The sequence below is a fragment of the Syngnathus leptorhynchus genome, chromosome 12 (genome assembly GCF_054491065.1).
Source record: "Syngnathus leptorhynchus isolate UIUO chromosome 12, UIUO_Slep, whole genome shotgun sequence".
Taxonomy (NCBI): domain Eukaryota; kingdom Metazoa; phylum Chordata; class Actinopteri; order Syngnathiformes; family Syngnathidae; genus Syngnathus; species Syngnathus leptorhynchus.
Window position 1 is genome coordinate 2,302,888 of NC_141206.1, and position 21,800 is coordinate 2,324,687.

At 39.5% G+C, this 21,800-nt stretch overlaps 3 protein-coding genes across 6 annotated transcripts in view; 2 read left to right on the forward strand and 1 right to left on the reverse strand.

The window, feature by feature from the left end:
• lrsam1 (leucine rich repeat and sterile alpha motif containing 1) overlaps positions 1 to 10,099 on the forward strand; it is a 30,168-nt gene extending 20,069 nt beyond the window's left edge. For both annotated transcript variants that reach the window (XM_085926353.1, XM_085926354.1), the window contains exons 20-25: positions 969 to 1,064; positions 3,421 to 3,519; positions 3,595 to 3,726; positions 5,585 to 5,651; positions 7,595 to 7,794; positions 8,153 to 10,099. In XM_085926353.1, the coding sequence (XP_085782479.1) occupies positions 969 to 1,064; positions 3,421 to 3,519; positions 3,595 to 3,726; positions 5,585 to 5,651; positions 7,595 to 7,794; positions 8,153 to 8,275 (717 nt within the window). In that variant the 3' untranslated portion in view covers positions 8,276 to 10,099. The remainder of the gene's footprint in view (positions 1 to 968; positions 1,065 to 3,420; positions 3,520 to 3,594; positions 3,727 to 5,584; positions 5,652 to 7,594; positions 7,795 to 8,152) is intronic.
• Positions 10,100 to 10,670: 571 nt separating this feature from the next.
• On the forward strand, positions 10,671 to 16,536 carry ndor1 (NADPH dependent diflavin oxidoreductase 1). Of its 2 annotated transcripts, none has more exons than XM_085926122.1 (15): positions 10,671 to 10,769; positions 11,681 to 11,820; positions 12,148 to 12,225; positions 12,458 to 12,555; positions 12,635 to 12,733; positions 12,885 to 12,986; positions 13,119 to 13,322; positions 13,404 to 13,531; positions 14,267 to 14,478; positions 14,616 to 14,723; positions 14,847 to 14,961; positions 15,605 to 15,751; positions 15,827 to 15,945; positions 16,023 to 16,117; positions 16,200 to 16,536. In XM_085926122.1, exons 2-15 carry the CDS (start codon positions 11,686 to 11,688, stop codon positions 16,342 to 16,344), a joined length of 1,785 nt encoding a protein of 594 aa, XP_085782248.1. In that variant the 5' UTR covers positions 10,671 to 10,769; positions 11,681 to 11,685; the 3' UTR covers positions 16,345 to 16,536. The 2 variants fall into 2 exon arrangements, with proteins under 2 accessions (XP_085782248.1, XP_085782247.1); XM_085926121.1 differs by lacking the exon at positions 10,671 to 10,769 and adding an exon at positions 10,820 to 11,105.
• A 1,190-nt stretch (positions 16,537 to 17,726) lies between these two features.
• Positions 17,727 to 21,308, reverse strand: ntmt1 (N-terminal Xaa-Pro-Lys N-methyltransferase 1). 2 transcript variants are annotated; one of them, XM_085926273.1, is made up of 4 exons: positions 21,172 to 21,308; positions 20,353 to 20,509; positions 18,758 to 19,010; positions 17,727 to 18,619 (listed from the first exon to the last, which is right to left on the reverse strand). In XM_085926273.1, exons 2-4 carry the CDS (start codon positions 20,506 to 20,508, stop codon positions 18,363 to 18,365), a joined length of 666 nt encoding a protein of 221 aa, XP_085782399.1. In that variant the 5' UTR covers position 20,509; positions 21,172 to 21,308; the 3' UTR covers positions 17,727 to 18,362. The 2 variants fall into 2 exon arrangements, with proteins under 2 accessions (XP_085782399.1, XP_085782398.1); XM_085926272.1 differs by lacking the exon at positions 21,172 to 21,308 and adding an exon at positions 21,041 to 21,151.
• Positions 21,309 to 21,800: the final 492 nt, after the last annotated feature.

Genomic DNA, 21,800 nt, shown 5'->3' on the forward strand with positions numbered 1-21,800 from the left:
AATTTTGAATTTTGAAAATTTGTGAAAAAAATCACATATAAGTCGCTCCTGAGTACAAGTCGCCCCCCCCCACCCAAACTATGACGAAAACCGCGACTTATAGTCCGAAAATTACGGTACACACCGAAACATGTCAGGTAAATAATGATGAAGTCGAAAGTACACGCCGAAACATGTTAGGTAAATAAAACAACCTAAATGATATGTCTGTGATAAAAGAACCAGTCAACTAATTTACAAGTGAAGACAAAATGAACTTAGTACACACATACATAAGTGACATACTGTTTAAGATGGTACTTAGGTAGCTTATTTTATTCCTCGGACAAGGATGACTTTATCTTAAGGGCAACTACTTTATCCCTTATAGTTCAAACTCAAACTTGAAATACATGACATGTAGAGTATGAACCAAACAAAATCCCAGTGAATATAACACCTTGGACTGGGCAACCATTTAAAGACCTCACAATTTTTAATTCAGACCCTCTATAATTGTGGAAGATGTTCTTTGTTTTGATTTTTAAGGCTTTTGTATCAGAACTGTCAACCGGTGGTTTGCGGCCCTTTAGTGATCCGTGGCGGTATTGCAGGTTGTCCATAAAATTGGAAATGGGAAATAATTGTAACATTTTAAAAAATAAAATTTATTTGTTATTTAGACTTGATTTGTTTTCCAGCTGATTTTGTTAATCATTTACTATCCAAATTATGTCAAATGTAGCTGAGATTCCCAAAATAGACATACAGACAAATATCCTGTATAGCTCTATCCTCCTTTGGTGCAAAATAAAATAGTATTCCGCCAAAGCTGTTTTCACTGAGTTGTTTTTTGGTTATAATGGTGGTCTCTTGGACAAAACCAGTCCAAAACTACTCTCTAGTTAATAAGATGTTTGAATGAATTATGGCTGAACCCAAATTATTGTACCTTGTCAATGTTGTTGTGCGTGTGTCTGTTTATGCAGGAAGTGCTTGTGAACCAGCGGACAAGTCTTGGTGATTTGTTGCAACAACTGCTGAAACAGAAGCACCAGAGAGAGCAAGAACTACTGCAAGTTCTGGTGAGTAAACCGAACTGTGAGGTGCATTTTTTTTAAGAGGCTATCAGTGGTTTGACAACCCCCGCCCCCCATTCGAACTCAATATAGTCAATTGTGGATATGCTGTGTAAATTCTAGTATATTTGAACAAGTCTAAATTGTTCTGTATTTGTTTTAGATCCACAAGAATTGCTGAAATTTAACACCATTAAACTTTGAATTCAAACAAAAAAATCAGGGAAACTCTAATCTTATAAAGCTATGCAAAATTTGCGAATTAGACCTGCTATAATTTCAGAATGTCAGAATATCACTCACACCAGGTTTTACCAACTTTTTTTAAAATTGAGAGCTACTATCTGGCTACTGCTTCATGCGAAGGGCTACCACCAGTACTATTGAAACAACTAATTTGTTCAAATTACCTTTAATTATATGTTGTTATGACATGTTATTATTTCAGCCAAAAAATATAACAATTATTTAACAAGGTAGAATGAGTTGAATATCCGTTTTTTTTAAGACACATTTGTTTTAGTTCCTGAAAGCATTTATATTATCAAGTGATCACTTCTGCAACATCACAATAAAATCACAATATCCCATTATGATTAACTCGGCTATTTGTAGAACTGACTCACAGGCTACTCATGGTGGGGCATCCACCGTTAATTGATTTATGTAATATTTCTATTTCTTGAAATGGTGATTTGGGAACCTTTGTTAGCTGTAGGCTATAAGCATCAAAATTATGATAAAGTAAAAATCATGAAATACCGTAAATTTCTACCTATAAGCCGCACCGGAGTATTAGCCGCACCAGCTAAAATTCGTGGGTATTTCATTTTTTTTTTTTAATACAAGCCGCAGCCGGACCATAAGCCGCACGTGCGCACGAGTTATTCACAAAAAAAGACTGTACACAGAAAGCATTTTTAAAGTTTTAATCACACTAACATTTCGTTTTAAACAAGTAACATTTAATACGAGCTGGGCTAAAGTTTTAATAACATTAACATCTTGTTGTACACACAGAAGTAACAGCACTAACTAGGCGAGCAAAAAAAAAACAAAAAAAAAACAGTCAACAAAGTCACTGTCTTCCTCCTGTCCATTGAAAGCAGCAAAATATTCCTCCTGTCCACTGAAACCAGCAAAATATTCCTCCTCAATGTCCGAGTGGAATAGCGCTAGATGTACGTCAGAACACTCTTTCTCATTCTCTCTTTGGTTGTCGCTTTCATCGTCACTCTCGTCCTGAGGCAAATTCACTCCTGAGCTTGTGCTGTCCTCCCCGTCATGGTGAATTTTTTCACACTGCTCCACGCTGTCAGGATCCACTGGCAGACTTGTGTGAAAGTTGCTCTTCGCATGTGTCCAGTTTTTGTGAAGGATTTCTCGCCGCTGGTCATCCAAGCTAACTCGCTAAATCGCCAACACCATAACGCTCCTCCTTTGAAATCTTGATATTTCTTTTCGGTAGTGATCTGATCTGCACGGTGGAAACACCTAGCCCATCCGCTCTCTGTGTGTTCACCCAGTCTTCAAGAATGTTTTCCAGTTCGGATCACTGGCTTTTAAAACCTCTGAAAGCTTTCGTCGTCTTTTTACATCGTTGCAGTGCTTCCCGATGCCGTTTCCACCGTCTCACCATCGCCTCAATAATGCCAAGTTGACGTGCAAACACTCTGTTCCCTTCTTTATCAGCCAGCTCAATGGCTTTTAACTTGAAAGCTGCGTCACACACAGGCCTTCCGTTGTTTTCCATCTTTGGGCTTAGTTTACACCAACTTTCCTATTGCAAAACGCGCCACTACTGTCTTCCTCGACGCATATATTCCACCTCTCTCACTCTTACCTTTTCTGCTCGAGCTCCCCCTGATGGCTGTTCACTTACCATTTGTAAGAGAATGTACACACAAATGATTGTCAGGAAAGAGATAATTATTTAGGGACGCATAACTTTTATTAACATAACAGCACAACAGCGGCCCACGGCCTTTTTATGAGTGTATGTGTATTAGTCATGAGAAAAATCACGGAAAAAAACCTATATAAGCCGCCCCAGACTATAAGCCGCAGGGTTCAAAATTTGAGAAAAAATTTGCGGCTTATAGTATAAGCTTATAGAAATTTACAGTATTTCAATTTGGTTAATATGAGTTTTGCTTTTGCATTGCACTATTGAATTTATCACAATACGACATTCTTATAGATAATTGTAATGCTTGTCTACAGCTAAAAATATTCAAATGTTACCATGAGAAAAAATTGTGTGACTTCATCTCATTTCATTGTAGAGGAATTGTGATATCATCTGACATGCAGCAGTAGCATTTCCTTCTAATGACAGCATTAATCAGTTTTGGTTTTCTAGGCGGAAATGGAGCTGAAGTCAGAGTCCACCCAGCAAAACTACTGGATGATTCAGTACCAGAGATTGCTGGATGCCAAGCCATTATCACTGCGAATGCAGGTACTGTGCCACACAGAACATATCTGATATGCTGGAGCATCGAGAACACATTTTTTCTGATGTGTTTTATGACAGGAAGCTGGTGTGGAAAAAGAGTTAGTAAATCTACTGTGCAAACTGTCGGCACAGCATTACTTGCCCATCATGGCTCACCATCGTGTGACTACCGGGGCCCTTCGCCACATGAACTCATCTGACCTCAAGAAGGTCTGTACTACTATTTAGAAATGGATAGATTTCTCCTTGATATGTGGTCATTAAATACTGACTTTATATGTGCTAATGCTGTATAGTTGCAAAGATAACAATAATTGAAATTTTAATTTTAGGATGGACACATGACTTGTGTTTGTCAGAGCATGTGTGCATTTGATATAAGTAATTTCGAGTGCTGTTAATTTAAGGCAGGGATGGGCAACTGCATGCGGCCCTCAACCACAATTTGAGTTGCCCCTTGATTAATCCCCATGCCAAAAAAAGTCCAAACAAATGCAGATGATCATTCATTTGTAAGTGCCGAACCGCAAGTGTGCAGCAGCCGACTTTTTTAGTTTTAATTTGTAATGTCACTATTCGTGAGTAGATGGCAAACATGACTTAGTTTTGCTTACTGATACTGCCCTATCCTCCTGAGACTCAGAGGAAAACAATGTTATTGAATTCATTTTTTTACACCATACAATTCTTAAGGGTGAAAAAACATGTTTTTATTCAATTTTTACAATACAGTGGAGCCTCTGTTTTCGAACACAATCCGTTCCAGAAGGCTGTTCGAGAAGTGACTCAATCGAATTCCGAATCATGTTTTCCCATTACAAATAATGGAATTTTTTTTAAATCTGTTCCAAGCAAAAAAACGCGTCATTTTTTCATTTGCGCATTTTTGTCCGATCGCGCAACTGCAGCGCAGCGCCGAACGCGCAACTTAGCGCGTCGCGGACCACGAAACAGCATCGCGCTGGACGCATTATTGCGACAGAGCGGCCGCTGAAATTTGGACAATATTTTTAAAGTCTTGATGTACTTTCCAAAATTTAAGTGGACCTCAGTGCGCAGGAAATTTAATTTGGTCCGATTGCGCAACTGTAGCGCACCGCCGAATGCGCAACCGTTCGCGCAACCGTAGCGCGTCTTCGACCGCGCAACTGCACCGCGCTGGTCGTATTATTGTGACAGAGCTGTCGCTGAAATGTAGAAAATATTTTTAAAGTCCTGATGTACTTTCCAAAATTTAATTGGACCTCAGTGCGCAGGGATCTTAATTTTGTCCGATCGCGCAACTGCAGTGTACTGCTGAACGCGCAACCGTAGCGTGCCGCCGACCGCGCAACTGCACCGCGCTGGTCGCATTATATGACAGAGGGACGTTCGAAAACCGAGGCTCCACTGTATGTCCTTCTGAGAGGACATCAGCACTCTGTGATGGCAAAAGTGAAAAGCCGAGGGTGTCCTTTGTAAGGGCCAAAAGGAACCAACACAGTGGCATGCATAGATATGGACCAAAAACATACGTCCTCTTCCGAGGACAAAAATGAATTTCTGGGTCTCACTACGATGCGAGTAGGCCTAATTATTTTATTGCATATTTGGAATGATATGCAAGACAAACATAGGATATAGTCAATAGTATTAAAATTTTGAGCGACTTGCTTTTTGTGAGAAAGAAAATGCAAGAGAACATGCGTTTGCACTTATTTTGTCAATATTCAAAATTATATTTTTGTCATACATGTTATAGTGTGTGGTCCTGTGTGGCCGGCCCCTCTATAAAACAGAAGAAAATTTTTACCTCCTCCAGCATTTAAGTTGGCTGTCCCTATGGTATTGGCGGTCATCTACGGTATTAACAATACAATTTGGTGGTGATAAATTTGTCAAGCACAATATACTGTACGCCATTCTAGTCTTTTCAACTCTATATACTGAAAGCTTGCAACAAACTAAAACATAATTCCTTTTTTCTATCAATTTTTTCAAGGGGAAAATATATTCATATATATTAAAGTTGAAAATTGAACGCTTTTATGATTTTTTGGCTCATAATCCTCCACCTTGTTTTTTGTAGATCGGCATTACTGAAGGTGGCATCCAAAAAGCTCTTCTGAACTGGGCTCAAGAACGCAAGATTGAAGGTAAAACATGCATGCACACGTTTTACCGTAATTTTCGGACTATAAGTCGCGGTTTTTGTCATAGTTTGGGTGGGGGGGGCGACTTATACTCAGGAGCGACTTAAATGTGATTTTTTTTCACAAATTTTCAAAACTCAACAATCCACAATGTAGTGAAACCGTGATAAACGAACCGCGATGTCGCAAGGGATTACTGTAATTTGAACTGCAAGTGACGTCACCGGTGCCTTGCGGCGGTTGTTTGCATATAAGGCAAAGGATTCGATCACGGGATGACGAAGGGCCACACGTACTACCGGCATCATTAGCGGCTTTGTTTGTAAGTGACACGGAGGACGAAGAGTTTGAAGGTGTTAATGATTTGGAGTGACACAGAAGGTTTGAAAAACTATTATGGCTTTTACGCACGCCCGGTCCTTCTCGACGGGAGCTCTCTTTCATCTCTGTGGATGGAAGTCGGGGGCCGGAGCTCGGCCGGGTGGCTGTCCGGGGACAGTGGATGGGGTTCGGACATGGCTTTTACGCACGCCCGGTCCTTTTTATGGAGCTCTCTTCCACCTCCGTGGCTGGAGGTTCAGTAGTTGTTGGCTCGTTGAACTTATGTTTTGTTAAATAAAGAGCCGTTTACCATACCCACGTCTTTCCTGGTACTTTGTTAACGCTACAATATCGTTATATACTAGATCTCTGCAGCGCACGCGCGGCGTTGTTGAGATAAAGAATGAGGAATTTGATCGATGGATTTCATGATTTGGAGTGACACAGATGGTTTTATAATAGTGTTGTTATCTAAACCCACGTCTTTCCTGGTACTTTGTTAACGCTACAACATAGTTATATACTTGATTTCTGCAGCGCACGCGCGGCTTTGTTGACATAAAGAACGAGGAATTTGATCGATGGATTTAATGATTTGGAGTGACACAGATGGTTTGATAATATTGTTGTAATATGATAGTTATTTGAAATATACTTTATATATCGTTATATGGGTCTGTGGAATAATTAGAAATGCAATTTACAACGGGTCCGACATCAGCATATGCGGCGCATACGCGGCATTGTTTACATAAAGCACGATCAATGGATTTAATGAATTGGAGTGACACAGATGGTTTGATAAATGTGTTATTTATGTAATACTTACTTGAATAACTTTGAATGTTATGTCAGGCCCGTTCTCAGTTCCTCGTTTGTGTATATGTCACGTTAGCATACCGTATCATTTAGCCTGTTGTTGCTGATTCATGTCTGTTTTTGGTGTTGGATTTTGACAAATTTGCCCCAAAAGTGCGACTTATACTCCGGTGCGACTTATATATGTTTTTTTCACTTTATTGTGCATTTAATGGCTGGTGCGATTTATACTCCGGAGCGACTTTTAGTCCGAAAATTACGGTACATTTAGTATCACTGATTATGGTGATAATAAAGGAATACCAGGTCAATTTTTTTCCATGTTCCTACTGTGTTTAAAACATCCCCATACTTAAGAATTTCATATTATATAAAAGCGCAATATAAATCAGATACATTATTTATTATTATGATTAAATTCATTTTTGAATTGTTACATGCCTAATATACAATATATAATATACATTTCAAACAGTTGTATTATTACAGGTGTTTTCAGGATCACAACAGAAATATTAAAAACTTGACAGATGCACTTTGTCTCTATAGTGCCTGACTTTGTCAAACTTCATCTCATTTTTGTGGTACATTTGAGAGCAATTCATATTTGATGTGCAAAACCGAATTGAACAATTTGTTTTTAGCCCCACGATAAGAGAGTCACGGATGACGCTCATGAGATGTAAGTTTGACTACCGTTGTGGTTTAACGTTTAATATCCAACTTCTAAGGCAACACATTGTCAGTAGATCCACTATGTTTTGTTTTATGTTTTACTGATATTTGCATATCACCTCCATTCTTAGGTGCATGTAAGGTGGTGGAGCAGAGCGAAGAAGTTCCTGCTCCAGAGCCGTCTTCTTCTTTCTTTCCATCAGTTTCCAACACCTCCAGCACCATAATCCCAAGCCCGCCACTCACTCCGGGTACCCCCATTACACCATCAGCCCCGAGTCCAGTGGAGGGACCAGGAGGCTCCGAATGTGTGGTCTGCATGGAAACAGGGGTAAAATGAATGAATGAATGAATGAATGAACAAACAAACAAACAAACAAACAAACAAACAAACGCACACACACACACACACACACACACACACACATACACACACATACACACACATACACACACACACACATACACACACACATACATACATACATACATACATACATACATACATACATACATGCATAAATTATATATATATATATATATATATATATATATATATATATATATATATATATATATATATATATATATATATATATATATATTGTATCATATTGTATAGTTGCAAACCTGGATGACCTTTTACACATGTTATCTAATGAATTATTGTTTTTTGTGCTTCTCTCCAGGCTCAAGTCATATTTCTGCCATGCGGCCATGCTTGCTGTTGTCAAGTCTGTAGTGACGCCCTCCTAAACTGCCCACTGTGTCGAAGCACCATATCACAGCGCATACGCCTTTATCATAGTTAGAAGCAAATGTGGCTTATTGACTTTTTCCCCTTTGAATATGCATGATGACAATGCTGCTGTGAGTTCATGTGCAGACACGCTTTGAGTAGGTTTTCGAAATGCTGAGCCATTTGTATTAACCAAAAAGTTTATGTTGCATTACTGGGCGAAATTCATTCATTCATTCATTCATTTTCTGAACCGCTTAGTCCCCACGGGGGTCGCGGGCGTGCTGGAGCCTATCCCAGCCGTCATCGGGCAGTAGGCGGGGGACACCCTGAACTGGTTGCCAACCAATCGCAGGGCACACAAAGACGAACAACCATCCGCACTCACACCTAGGGGCAATTTAGAGTGCTCAATCGGCCTACCAAGCATGTTTTTGGGATGTGGGAGGAAACCGGAGTGCCCGGAGAAAACCCACGCGGGCTCTGGGAGAACATGCAAACTCCACACTGGGAGAGTTGGAGGTGGAATCGAACCCGCACCCTCCTAACTGTGAGGCGGACGTGCTACCCAGTGCGCCACCAAGCCGCCCATAGAAATACAGATAAAGTAAATTAAAAAAGCTACCATCTAAACTTCTAGATTTCCACATGAATTTAATGCATTAAAACTTGTGCAGTATTGGATTGTTTTACATTTTAATCTTTAACCTTGTAGTTTGTGTGTTAGCTTTCATTTGAGATCGGAGGTGGAATCGAACCCGCACCCTCCTAACTGTGAGGCGGATGTGCTACCCACTGCCCCACCGAGCCGCAATCTGGGCGAAATTGTTTTTTATTATTATTTCATGCCTCATCCTTTACTAATTGTTTAAATTGATTTGTTTTTACTTCTGTACACATTGTGCCTTTTTCTGAAAATAGTTTATTTGCTTCTTTATGGTACCTTTTATTTCTGTAAACCAAAATAACATACCCACCTATGTAAGCCAACTAACACTGACCAACCATAACATCATGAGCACTTGCGCAATGTAATATCCAATACAAGAAATTTGTCAAATATTCTACTTTAACAGAGACCATTATTGTTGTCATCGTTTGCTGTTGCTTAAAAATGTACTGAGAGCTGTACTGTACCTAATATTCATGACACATTACTCTTTGAGTTGACCAAAATATCAGACAGAGCTCTCATTTTGATGAAAGACACATGATGCAGTGTCCAAAACAGACATTAGATATCACTTGATTCATAAATTATACAGTAATAGTTATTTTAATATTTGTTCATCATTCTTTTTCCATTTGGGCGATTTTATTGAGATAGTAGTCCTGATACTGATACTACTTCTATTTATGCTGACCATGACTCTCAGAGGTTACTGCTGGTTATTCCTAGCATTTCTTCTATTTTCAACAAATTCGCAGCAGGGAAAAATGCTTAAAGCACCTTAAAAAACTTACGCTTGGTGGTATGTAGTGCTTTAGTGATCGGTGTATACATTCTTGTAAAACACACAAACATTCTGTAAACTGTAAACCAACCAACTAGTAATAACACTGATATTGTGCACTCTGCAGTCCCCTGTATTGGGGAGGACTTGCAGTAATTCTGACAGCCAGGCCCTCCAGCCTAATTCATGTTTTGGACAATTGACACTTTTATTTTCTATATTTTATGTGTGATGCACATTGCTGGCGTCAGGTGGAATCTTCGTATCTCCAAAATAATCACTTTTCAGGAGACCCCAAAATTCACAGGTTAGTTCAACTATTAGTATTGTATAATGAAAACACTTTAGAATGATCAATAATTTGTAAAGGTAACATATATGTTTCAGGACTCAGAATTGCCCAAAAAATAAAGATTTTTGAAAGAATATGAAATTCACCAAAATGTGACTTATGGGGTTTTTGGCCAACGCCAGCAATGGACTATGGACTATCGACTAACAAATCCTGTTTGCAGCCATAACTAACTGTTATAATCTCTGAAGTGCTCTTACGTACTGAACTGTACATGTAACATGTCAAAATGTGTTATGAAAATATAAACCACTTTCTTTTACTTCCCGTGTAATCGATGTATATATATCTATATATATCTATGTTGCTGTTATAATATTTGAAACTAATTGATGAGCATCATCAATAAAACGTTAATGGATTTTTGGCTTCTTGTTTTCTTATAAACACGGTCTATTTTGGTGTACAAATAACCAGCAATGTTTATCTCCTATACCACCTTGAAACAAAAACAAATTTTAAAGAAATGATCACTAATGAAACCCCTCAGCCTCATTAAGTCCAATCTATTCTAGTCATTTATTTTATTCTAAAAGTGCAGCGAGGACCTGGCAAAAAGCTGTGAAAAGCCAAAATTCCGATCATTTTTCGACCATTGAACATATCGTCATTCACTGTCCAACCACAGACTGGCTTTTTTTTTTTTTTACCGTAAAGTGTGACGGTCTTGCCGGGTATGACAAACACTGAACTTCACACTGGGACTTAGTAGGACCTTTTTTTTAAAGCGATTCTCATCATTATTGATGGTACCAAGAACCGTAAGTGCCTGGTATTTTTGGATACTTTGGTATACATGCATAAACTGAGAAAAAAAGCAGATATACAAGTGGATAATATATTATCTTATCCTGCTATTCGCTAGCAATATTTCGTATGAAGATATGTCGTGTAAGATTGCTACGCACAATTGGTCACGTAATAGGGTATTGTAATCACTGCGCAAATAATTTGAAGGTGAATATTTTTAGTTCGGTTTTGAAAACGATCGATGTCATGCAAGACTTGATGTATTTTTTGTAGCTTAGGTGTACTGTTACCTGATAAAATCATGACTCAAGTAACCGTAAAAGGGAGGCCTACTAATAATTTCTTGAGTAAGTATTCCGTAAAAAAACAAACTTCAAATAGTCACAATTATAAAATAGCAACATGCTAATTCAAATATTGTCTGTATATACAGCTATACAGTATTTAAACATAGTGTGCACATAGATATAGACAGTGCACTGAATACACATTGCAGCTCTTGATAAAGAAGTAATAGTGCTCATGTAAAAGTGATGAGTAAGGTACCCATGTTAGTGTAACAAGAGTAAATGTAGTTACTTAGTGCTATCCATCTTTGTGCTGGTTAAAAGAAAAACACTGGTGATGAGTTTACTTAGAAGACTTGATCGTAGAGCTATGCAATCAATGACAAGTACGATCATTGTACTCCATAATGATAAAATTTGCATAATCGTAAAATGAATTATTATTAATGTGTATTAATAGCCAATGCACTCTGACTTGATTGATTTTCACTTTTTATGTATGAGACAGTCTTATTTTTCCAATTTAGTTTGGGGTGACATGTTGAATTTGGGACATTGTGCTATGCACTGATGCTTTTGTTTTACCTTAACTATCTCAATTCAAGTGCATTCTTAAATTCTTACTACTCTTTCAGTCACAATGTCGGTCCCTGCTCTGCTCATCCTCTTTGGGAGTCAGACTGGGACAGCCCAGGACACAGCCCAGAGGATTGCCTGGCAGGCCATCAGAAAGCGCCTGCGAGTGCATTTGTCGTCACTTGATGACTACAATGTTGTAAGTTTTGTTAATATTTGGTTTCGAAATTGGACCAATGATAGTTTACTTTTTTTCAGGATCTCTGTATGACCTGAGATTTAAAAATGAATTTTAAGTTCCATTAGTGGGTTGAACGTCCACTTAGGATCTTGAATTTGAAGGCATACTTGCAGGCTTCTAATCTCCTACACTACAACAATTGACTATCATTTTTCAAGTACTGTATGTCTTATGTCAAGTATAATATACATTTTTGAAGAACAGAAGCAACACATTGATCAATAATTTACAGTAATTGATTAATGCTAAAGGTTGTACTCTATTGTGTTTCTTCTCATATAACAGACTAACTTAATCTCTGAGTCACTGGTTGTTTTTGTCTGCTCAACCACTGGCCAAGGAGACCCTCCTGACAACATGAAGGTAATGCATCAGTTTGCAAATGATGATTACATAATTTAGAAGTCCCTGTTTAACTGGCTGAGGTACAAATTTTAGAGACAAATGGACTTACACGATAAAGCTCATTTATGTTTCTTTCCAAAGAGCTTCTGGGGGTTTCACTTCAGAAAATTTTTACCATTTGGATCTCTAATCAGGACAAATGGACTTATACAATAAAGCCCAGTTTGCTCATTTATATTTCTTTCCAAAGAGCTTCTGGAGGTTTCTCTTCCAAAAATCTTTACCAGTTGGATGTCTGTGTCAGCTGGACTGTGCCGTACTTGGTCTGGGGGACTCTTCTTACCCAAAGTAATTTTTTCTCACTGTTCTCTTTAGCAGGCTCATTTGGAATTTCTCTTTAGAAAGGATCTCCTCCTTTTATTTTTAGGTTCAATTTCGTGGCCAAGAAGCTATACAAGCGTCTTGCGCAGTTGGGTGCCACTCTGCTGCTGCCGGTTGGACTAGCTGATGACCAAAATGACCTAGGGTATGTGTGAACTCTAAATTTGGGTGAGCTCTCAATATTTAACTTTCTGTGGTTTAATGCTTACATTAGGTGGTGGTAGAACATTTTTGGTCAAATCTGTATGTGCATATATTGTATGTTCCAGTCATATCAAAACGTCTTTATCAAACAGGCCTGATGCAGTGATTGATGTGTGGCTAAAATCATTTTGGGAAATAGCATTTGCACGGTACCCAGGTATTGCAAATATGACCCCACTGAGGGACGATGAGCCGTGAGTACTCTCCTATTTCAATATACTACTAATTGAATTAATTTATTTTTACGTGAGATTTATTGGTCAAAGCTCAAAGACCTCAGCCACCCCCTCCCCCAAATATATGAATCTGGACTGATTTCTCACCAGGCTTCCTCCAACGTACACATTTAATTTCCTGGATGATATCTATGAGAAGACAGATGATTGTCAAATAATTCCCACACAACAAACTGGCCTATCCCAATCACATCCCTTTCCTGCTAAACTGCTGTCCAATGAGAGAGTAACTGACCCGAATCATTTTCAAGATGTGAGGCTCATTGAGTTTGACATCATGGGGTCCAACATAGAGTAAGTCTGACCTTGCCATTTAAATTTGGTTTACATACTAATTCAGATCACTCACCCTTTGTTGGTTGATGCTCTGTGTAGTTTTACTGCAGGTGATGTTGTTGTAATGCGTTCTTGCAATGCAGCTGAAGATGTTCAGGAATTCTGTCGACTATTGAGATTAGATCCAAAGACTCGATTCTCTCTTACAGCAACAGATGGCAAAGCGGGTAGGTATGTGTACTCATTGTGTTTGTGCATTTTACTCAATATGCCACAGACAACCAACAACCAAGCTATTAATATAAATTAATAGTATCTTGGAATGTACTAAGCATGCACAAATGATAGTTTCAGGCTCTCATTACATTTGTCTAGTACGAGTATTTGTTCCAGTATGCATAAAAATTTCCCTCTTGAAAGATTTCAGGTTGGTTTTCAATTGGATACTGTAGGATATAGGTCACATTAAAGGTTGGAAAAAAAGTTTGAAAACTTATAATACCTAGCTTTGAACGGTGTTGTGTAGGCTTTTTATAGCCACTGTACAGCACATAAAAATGTATACTAAGTCAAGGAAATCTGTGCTTGATTGATGATTATAAACTAGCTACAGCAATGGAGTATGACAATTTGTAGAACAATTAATGTGCCAAATCAGTAGGTTTTTTTTTCCAAACAAAGACATTTTTTTAGATTTTTTTTTAACAATGACAGTTCACTCACACCTTTCATTTTTCTACATGAACGTTTTCTTACTAAAATATGGCGTATTTACAAGTTCTTGAACACCCATCATTCCATTTAGTAGACTAATCCACCATACAATGTTGATTCTTTCGTGATGGTCACATCTCTTCTTAAAAAAAATAATAATAATTTGATGGCATGAGACTTTTTGTTTCACAATTAAGTGATAACTGTGAATGATGATAATAATTAACTAATACCCACTGTGTGCTTAGTTCCTGCGAGGCTTCGTCAGCCGTGCACGTTGCATTACCTGGTGGAGAGCTACCTGGACATCGCAGCCGTGCCTCGTCGCTCCTTTTTTGAACTGCTCACCACCTTCTCCAATGATGAGTTGGAGCGTGAAAAGTTGGCTGAGTTCAGCTCAGCTGAAGGCCAGGAAGAACTGCACGCCTACTGCAACCGACCACGACGCACCGGACTAGAGGTGATGCCAAGGGTCAATAAATAAGATGTTGTATGCCTACTGTCTCGTCTTTTTCGTGTCTTATACTGAATATGATCCATAAAGGATGTAGTGCTTTGTGTCCATATCCACTAACTGAATGTACTCTTGTGCTTCAGGTTTTGGCAGACTTCCCCCATACAACAGCACAACTTAAAGTTGACTACCTGCTGGATCTTTTCCCTGAGATTCAGCCTCGTTCATTTTCCATCGCATCCTCTCTCTGGGTACACACAATAACAAGCATTTTCTCTCCTGTTCGACCATCAAGGAGTACTTTCCCGAATTCAGTACAAAAACTCGAATGACTAATTCTGTTAAGTGACTGTGATATTGCGTCTCAAACACAGGTTCACCCACACAGGCTTCAAATCCTGGTTGCCGTTGTCAAATACAAAACGAAGATGCATAAACCACGAAGAGGTCACTGCTCCACCTGGCTGGCTTCACTTGACCCCACAAAAGGTCATTTGCTTAGTTGTTTTTTTTTTAAACCTTTGTGCACACCTCAGTAATAGTGAATGTAAATAAGGTTAAATAAGTTTTTTGTATCTCATTGCTATACTAAACATTTTATCTGTAATGGAATATGGACACAATTCTCAAACACCACGACAATAGATTGGCATGTATATTTATGCTTCCAATTTCTCAAGGGAGCAAAATCAATGAAATGAATAAACAATCATAAATCAAACCTTCATTTTTAATACTTGCTTGAAAATCCTTTGTAGTCAATTATAGCATGAACATAGACCTTATCAAACTCTGGATTTCATTTGTGGTGATGTTCTACCAGGCCTCTTGTTTAACTGTCTTTAGTTCTTCCTTATTCTTCTGCCAATTTCCCTGCAGTTCTATCAGTTCAGCAAGTAAAATGCATGCTCAATCAGATTCGGTGATTGACATGGCGTAACATTTTACCTATTTGTTTCAATAACCTCTTGGGTTGCTTTCGCAGAATGCTTCAGTTAAATCATAATGCAACACAATAGCTCTTTTGTTGTTGTTGTTAATGAAATACAAGTAGAATTGCCTTACAGTATTGCTGTGTCAGCTAAGCCCCAACGACACAGACCTTATGTTTTTCCCCACTGTTCTCATACAGGAGACGTTTACGTGCCTCTCTGGGTAAAAAAGGGAACTCTTAGGTTCCCCATGGAAAAAAACACCCCAGTGATAATGGTTGGACCAGGTACAGGAGTGGCGCCCTTCAGGTCAGCTTTACAGGAGAGGAATGCTGAGAGTAAAAATGGTGACGACTTCACCTCTGCGAGCTTCTTACATTGACAGGTGACTTTGACTTGGTAATAATGTTTTCACTTTACAGCCAATGTCCTGTTCTTCGGCTGTCGATCTGAGTCCAAAGACTTCTACTTCAGGACAGAGTGGAAGGATATGATCCAAGCTGGACAGTTAACCCTCTTCACCGCCTTCTCTCGTGACCAGGTCACACCAGTACACTTCCGTCCTTTTTACTGCGCCTGCCTACGATTCATGTAAAGTATATTTGTTTGTCATTCCAGGAGGAAAAGGTTTATGTGCAGGACTGTTTACGAGAAAATGCAGGGGTAATTTGGGACCTAATAGCAAATAAAGGGGCCTACTTCTACATCGCTGGGTGAGGTCTTATGTAGAACTTAACTTGGTCACACTTGCCATGTACATGAATGCTTCCTAACAGTGTGTTCCTAACTGTGCAGAAATGCTAAAGATATGCCAAATGGTGTGTGTGAAGCATTGATGGCGGTGTTCCAACAAGAGGGAGGACTATCTGCTGAGGATGCTGAGATGATGTTGACGGCCATGGAGAAGTCTGGCAAATTCCAGAGTGAGACCTGGTCCTGATCAGCTGGTGTCAGACCTTCGACATTCACATTCCACTGCAGCAACAATCGCTGCATGTGCTATATTGTGCCAGTACTGAAGCCATGCCTTGTGAGGTGCATAGGGCATGTCTATGCATTGAATTAAAAATACAAGGTTTAAAAGGATGCAATATCATTTGGCATCTGCCACTGCAACAATAAATAAGTACCAAAACCTCTTTTTATTGTTATTCATCCAACTACTTTTTTCTATACTCTTTTGAGTCACAGCATCACGGCGCTTGATGCTATACACCCACCCATACATACATACCGCTTGTCCCCACGAGTAACACGGGCGTGCTGGAGCCTATCCCAGCAGTCATCAGGCACTAGGCAAGGGACACCGTGAACTGGTTGCCAGCCAATCACAGAGCACACAGAAACGAACAATCATTCACACACGCAGTCACACCTATGGGCAACTTGGAGTGCTCAATCAGCCTACCAAGCATGTTTTGGATGTGGGAGGAAACCGGAGTCTCTTGGGAAAACCCATGCAGGCATGCGGAGAACATGCAAACTCCACACAGGGAGGGGCAGAAGTGGAATCGAACCCGCACGTCCGCCTCACTGCAGTGCATCATAGGTAGAATCGAACCTGCAACTATGAGACTGATATGCAAACATTTACAAAACCACTTCACTGAACACATTTGACCGCCCACATACAGAGAGAGACCTCTAAGTTCTGTGTAAAACAAGTGTGAACTATGAGCAACAATAAATATTAAACAATTGCACTCATGCTCCCCACCCACATTGTAAAATAGGGTAACCTCCACCCTGCACCATCTAGAATTATTTTATTTTCCAACTTTTCTAATTTACCATATTTAATGGTATTTGAAGGGTTCTGAATACAAATTATCTGAAGATATGAGTCCATGCAATTTTTACCGCTACGCCTTCATGATGCATGTCACTTGAACCATTATGTGTAAATTCAGCTCAACTGTCCTTAATTCCATCCGCTTTGTCCCCACGGGGGTCGCGGGCGTGCTGGAGCCTATCCCAGCCGTCATCGGGCAGTAGGCGGGGGACACCCTGAATTGGTTGCCAGCCAATCGCAGGGCACACAGAGACGAACAACCATCTGCACTCGCACCTAGAAGCAATTTGGAGTGCAGCCTACCATGCATGTTTTTGGGATGTGGGAGGAAACCGGAGCACCCGGAGAAAACCCACGCAGACACGGGGAGAATATGCAAACTCCACACAGGGTGGAATCGAACCCGCACCCTCCTAACTGTGAGGTGGACGTGCTACCCAGTGCGCCACGAGTCACCTACTGTCCTTAATTGCCTATTGGAAAAGTTAACAGTCAATTGATACATTTTTATTGTTAAAAAATCCTCATAACTGAATATTCTCCTATTTTGATGCCAGTATTGTGGTGAGTGCAATGTTGCTAATTTCCTGTCATGTTCTACTGGCTCCTTCCAACCATCGGTTATAGTGTTTCAGATGCAATGTCAACAAGAATTGAGTGAGTTCACTGATGCCATTTTTAAGTTGTGTAAAAATTGTGTAAGTTGCAAAGTCATCTGCAACATAGAATCAAAATGTACTGAGAAACAGACTGCTTTTTTAATTTAGCTGATGGCTTGTGTAAAACATTCTGTCGTCTGAAATGCATTATACAAGCAATGACTGTTCAAAGGAAGGCCTGCACTCACAGCAAATGACGTAATCTTATCTTTCACATATAAAATGCTGAAATTATTGGTCAATTTCTGATTCGCAGTCCCACTGGAAAAGCATCACAATGTACCTCCATCAGCTCTGAGTTAAAATGATTTGACTATTACGTATTTAGCCCGGAACGAACAAATATGTTGAAAAATAAATAAGACCTGCAGCAAAGATACAGTCAGATGAGATGAAGCAGACCTCAATGATGAAAACATCCTGAACAGTGGACACCATCACATAATTTCAGGACTGTGGACTAGAAACATCTTAACAAATATAATTGCATTTGTTATGAAGCATTTCTTATCGGAGAGCCAGACTGTGGACTTGGAAGATCTCCTTTGGGAAGTTTACTTGTTGCTCCTCGTGGATGACACGAAGGCCCGCTCTGCTCACCAGACTGTGGATTATTTTCAGATCTCGACACACGCTGCTGTCCACCTCATCCGGCACCACCCCTTCGTATGAAACATTGTCCTTGATGACGATGAGGCCGTTGGGCCGCAAGGCTTTGTGGCAGCGCCGCAGGAATTCCACCAGGTGAATGTCAGTCAGGTGGCCTGTAGTTGGGCGTTCCATTTCAGTGTGACTCCAAAATCTCGATTACCATTGTAATTTACTACCTCTAGCTACTTGATTATGCAATACCTATTGAAGTGTCTTGTTAGAGTCTAACAGAACACGATGACCAGACTCACCAATGACCCACTGGATCCAGATGACATCATAGCGTCCACTCTCTGGTACAAAGTCCTGCAGTCCGCTACAGAAGTAGTTGCCCACTTTCTTGCCATCCTCTCCCAGGTACGTCTTAGCTTTGTCCAAGAACTCCTGCGTCACGTCCACGAGGTCAACCGTTTTGAAGAGAGGCAGCAGCAGACGCTTGGAGATCCTCCCGATACCCGCGCCGCAATCCAGAGCGCAGCCAGCGCTTGTCTTGCCCTCCCCTTCCTGCGCCAATGACAAACAACCACAGGTGTCAATAATGCATTGAGGGGATGTTGCAAGATTCGACATCTATCCAGTGTGTGGCTATTATTAGGCTGGCATGTGAAAAACAGACGCTGACATGCGATGAGTCAGGAGGGCTCACAGCGCATTTCTTGGTTGTAGAGCTGTAAAAAAATACTTTTACTACTAGCAGCCGTTTCTCAGTTTTGATTTCCATAAGCACAAAAAAAAATTGCTGTCAAAATCTGAGTTCTGAGACAAGCTTATTTTTACCACTCGTTTTTTTTGTAGGAAACAGGGGTCATGATGATTTGGGATTTTTCATTGTAGTTAGTATTTAAATGATTTTAACTTTTTTGTTTTTTTCATTTATTTTAAACAAATGTTAAAGCATGTTCGTTTTTATTTATTTTTGTTAATATTTTAGTCTGATTTTTATTGTTTTATATTTGAATATACAGTTTCAGTGGAGTTCCACATAAAAAAAAGTGAGAGTATTGCATGAGGTAAGCTACAATTCTATTAAACCTTCCTTCTTCACAGCCATGCAGTAATCGAAAATAAATACAAATGAATTGAGATTAAAAAAAAGATGAAAATTAATTACACTTGATGTATAGTTAATTTTATGAACATAAATTGCAGTTTCAGTTATTACTGTTAGGCGGCTCGGTGTGGGTTTTCTCCGGGCACTCCGGTTTCCTCCCACATCCCAAAAAAAACATGCTTGGTAGGCTGATTGAAGACTAAATTGTCCCTAGGTATGAGTGCGAGTGCGCATGGTTGTTCATCTCTGCGTGCCCTGCGATTGGCTGGCAAGCGGTCCAGGGTGTCCTCCGACTACTGCCCGATGACGGCTGGGATAGGCTCCAGCACGCCCGCGACCCCCGTGGGGACAAAGCGGTTCAGAAAATGGATGGATGGAGTTATTATTGGAGTTGTTTTTATTTTATTAACAATTTTTTTTTTCTTCCAATTATAGATTTTGCTAGTTTTTGTTAACTGTAACAACTTTGGTACGAGAGCAGTGTTTTTGAGGAAACCAAATCATGCTTCACTACTGATTACTAAAGAAGTGTAAAAGTTAGAAACAAACTTTTCTTTCTAATGGGAGAAATTAGTCTTTGTTTTTTGGTACTTTCGGTGATTATATTGTCACAAGTCAAAATAGTGTGTTCATAGTTGTTAAAAGTATTTTTAAATTAATCCTAATATAATGTATCAAGTTATGCATAGATTATTTTACATAACTGCAAAGTTTTTCTTAAAAAAATAACCTGTCACACAAACCCAGGATGTCATGTGTGTTCAGTGCAACAAGAATTGCTTCAAAAGAATTTACACCAAGGAATTTGCGAAGGAAAGCCTTGGATCCATTTATATCGATGGTGGAGATCCTCCCATAGCCTCCCAGCATGCCGTCCACTGTAGGCGGAACCTCCTTCCAGTAGCATTCAGCATTGGAATAGAAGTTTGTCTCTCCTGATGTGTCACCCATTCTGGTGGAAGCGCAATGCATTCAAGGCATTAGTTGAAAAATAGTCTGATTGTGTGAGTTTTTTTTCCTTTGATAATGTAATTGTTAATTAATACGTTTCACATTCTGTCTTAAACTCAAGCAATAACTTAATCTGGTCTTATGTTAAAATTAGGCAAAAGAACCACGAAATCATGAGAAAGACAATGCAAATACGGGCACACTCCACGAGGAGTGTTGGGGGTGTCATCTCCAATTTTGAAATCAGTAACCAGACCAACAAAACTCACCGATACTTCAAACAAATACTCAATTTACAAGTTGTAGATTCAGCATGGATGACGCCCCATGCACACAACTAAATTAAAAGCAAAATAGAGGGACATTCAAATGGGGATGGAACATTTTTAGTATTTCCATTTTCCACACACGTGGTAATAACGACACAACTACCTATGGTCAGTCCTACATTAACTTTAAAACAATCACACGTTTAGTCGAGTTAAATACACTGTCTCAAATCATATTAACTGGCGACTGGAGTAGTACTCACATGTTGCAATGTTGTTGTTTTTTTACATATATACACAGCATTGATTTTAGCATCTAGCTCGTTAGCCGATAACAAATAGTTTCCGAGGTGAAATGCAAACTCTGAAACACATAAAACGTATCTGGATTCACCTTCTGCTTTGTCACCTTCACACCCCAATTACTCCGTCTCGAACCCACGTCCACCGGTACCGGTGTCAGGTCTTGAGTTTTCTATTTGCGACCATCGCTGTTGATGCTCGACGTCATTTCCTTATTTGGGTCCTACTCGAAAGTGGTATCATGGGCGCCGCCTGTTGGTCGTATTTAGTCTCCACTCACCTTCACTGTCCTTTCCCGGTTGTGAGCTTTAGAAACAACGTCACGCTTGAATTACAGCGTCTTTAATATATTTATTGTATGTTTAATAGGTCAATTATTATAATGTTATATTTCATTCCATATCATTATAATTTGGGTAGTGTCCTTTTTTTTTTCCATTTTCAGCAGAGCATCTGCAAAAAAAAAATTTGAGTTTTTGGGCCCTCACTTTCTGATAATAATATTTTTAGTGGGCATTCACACACCTAGCAACGTAACACTGCTACAAAGATTTTGACACATATTTATATTATTTATATTTGTATTTATTCTAAATGCAGTATTTCAATCTTTTATTGGCTCGATTTCAAAAGCAACACGTTCAAATAAAATCGAGACTCATGACTTAGGGCCGTCCGAAGAGGACAGGCTATCCGGATCTTCAGATACGTGTCGCTCGA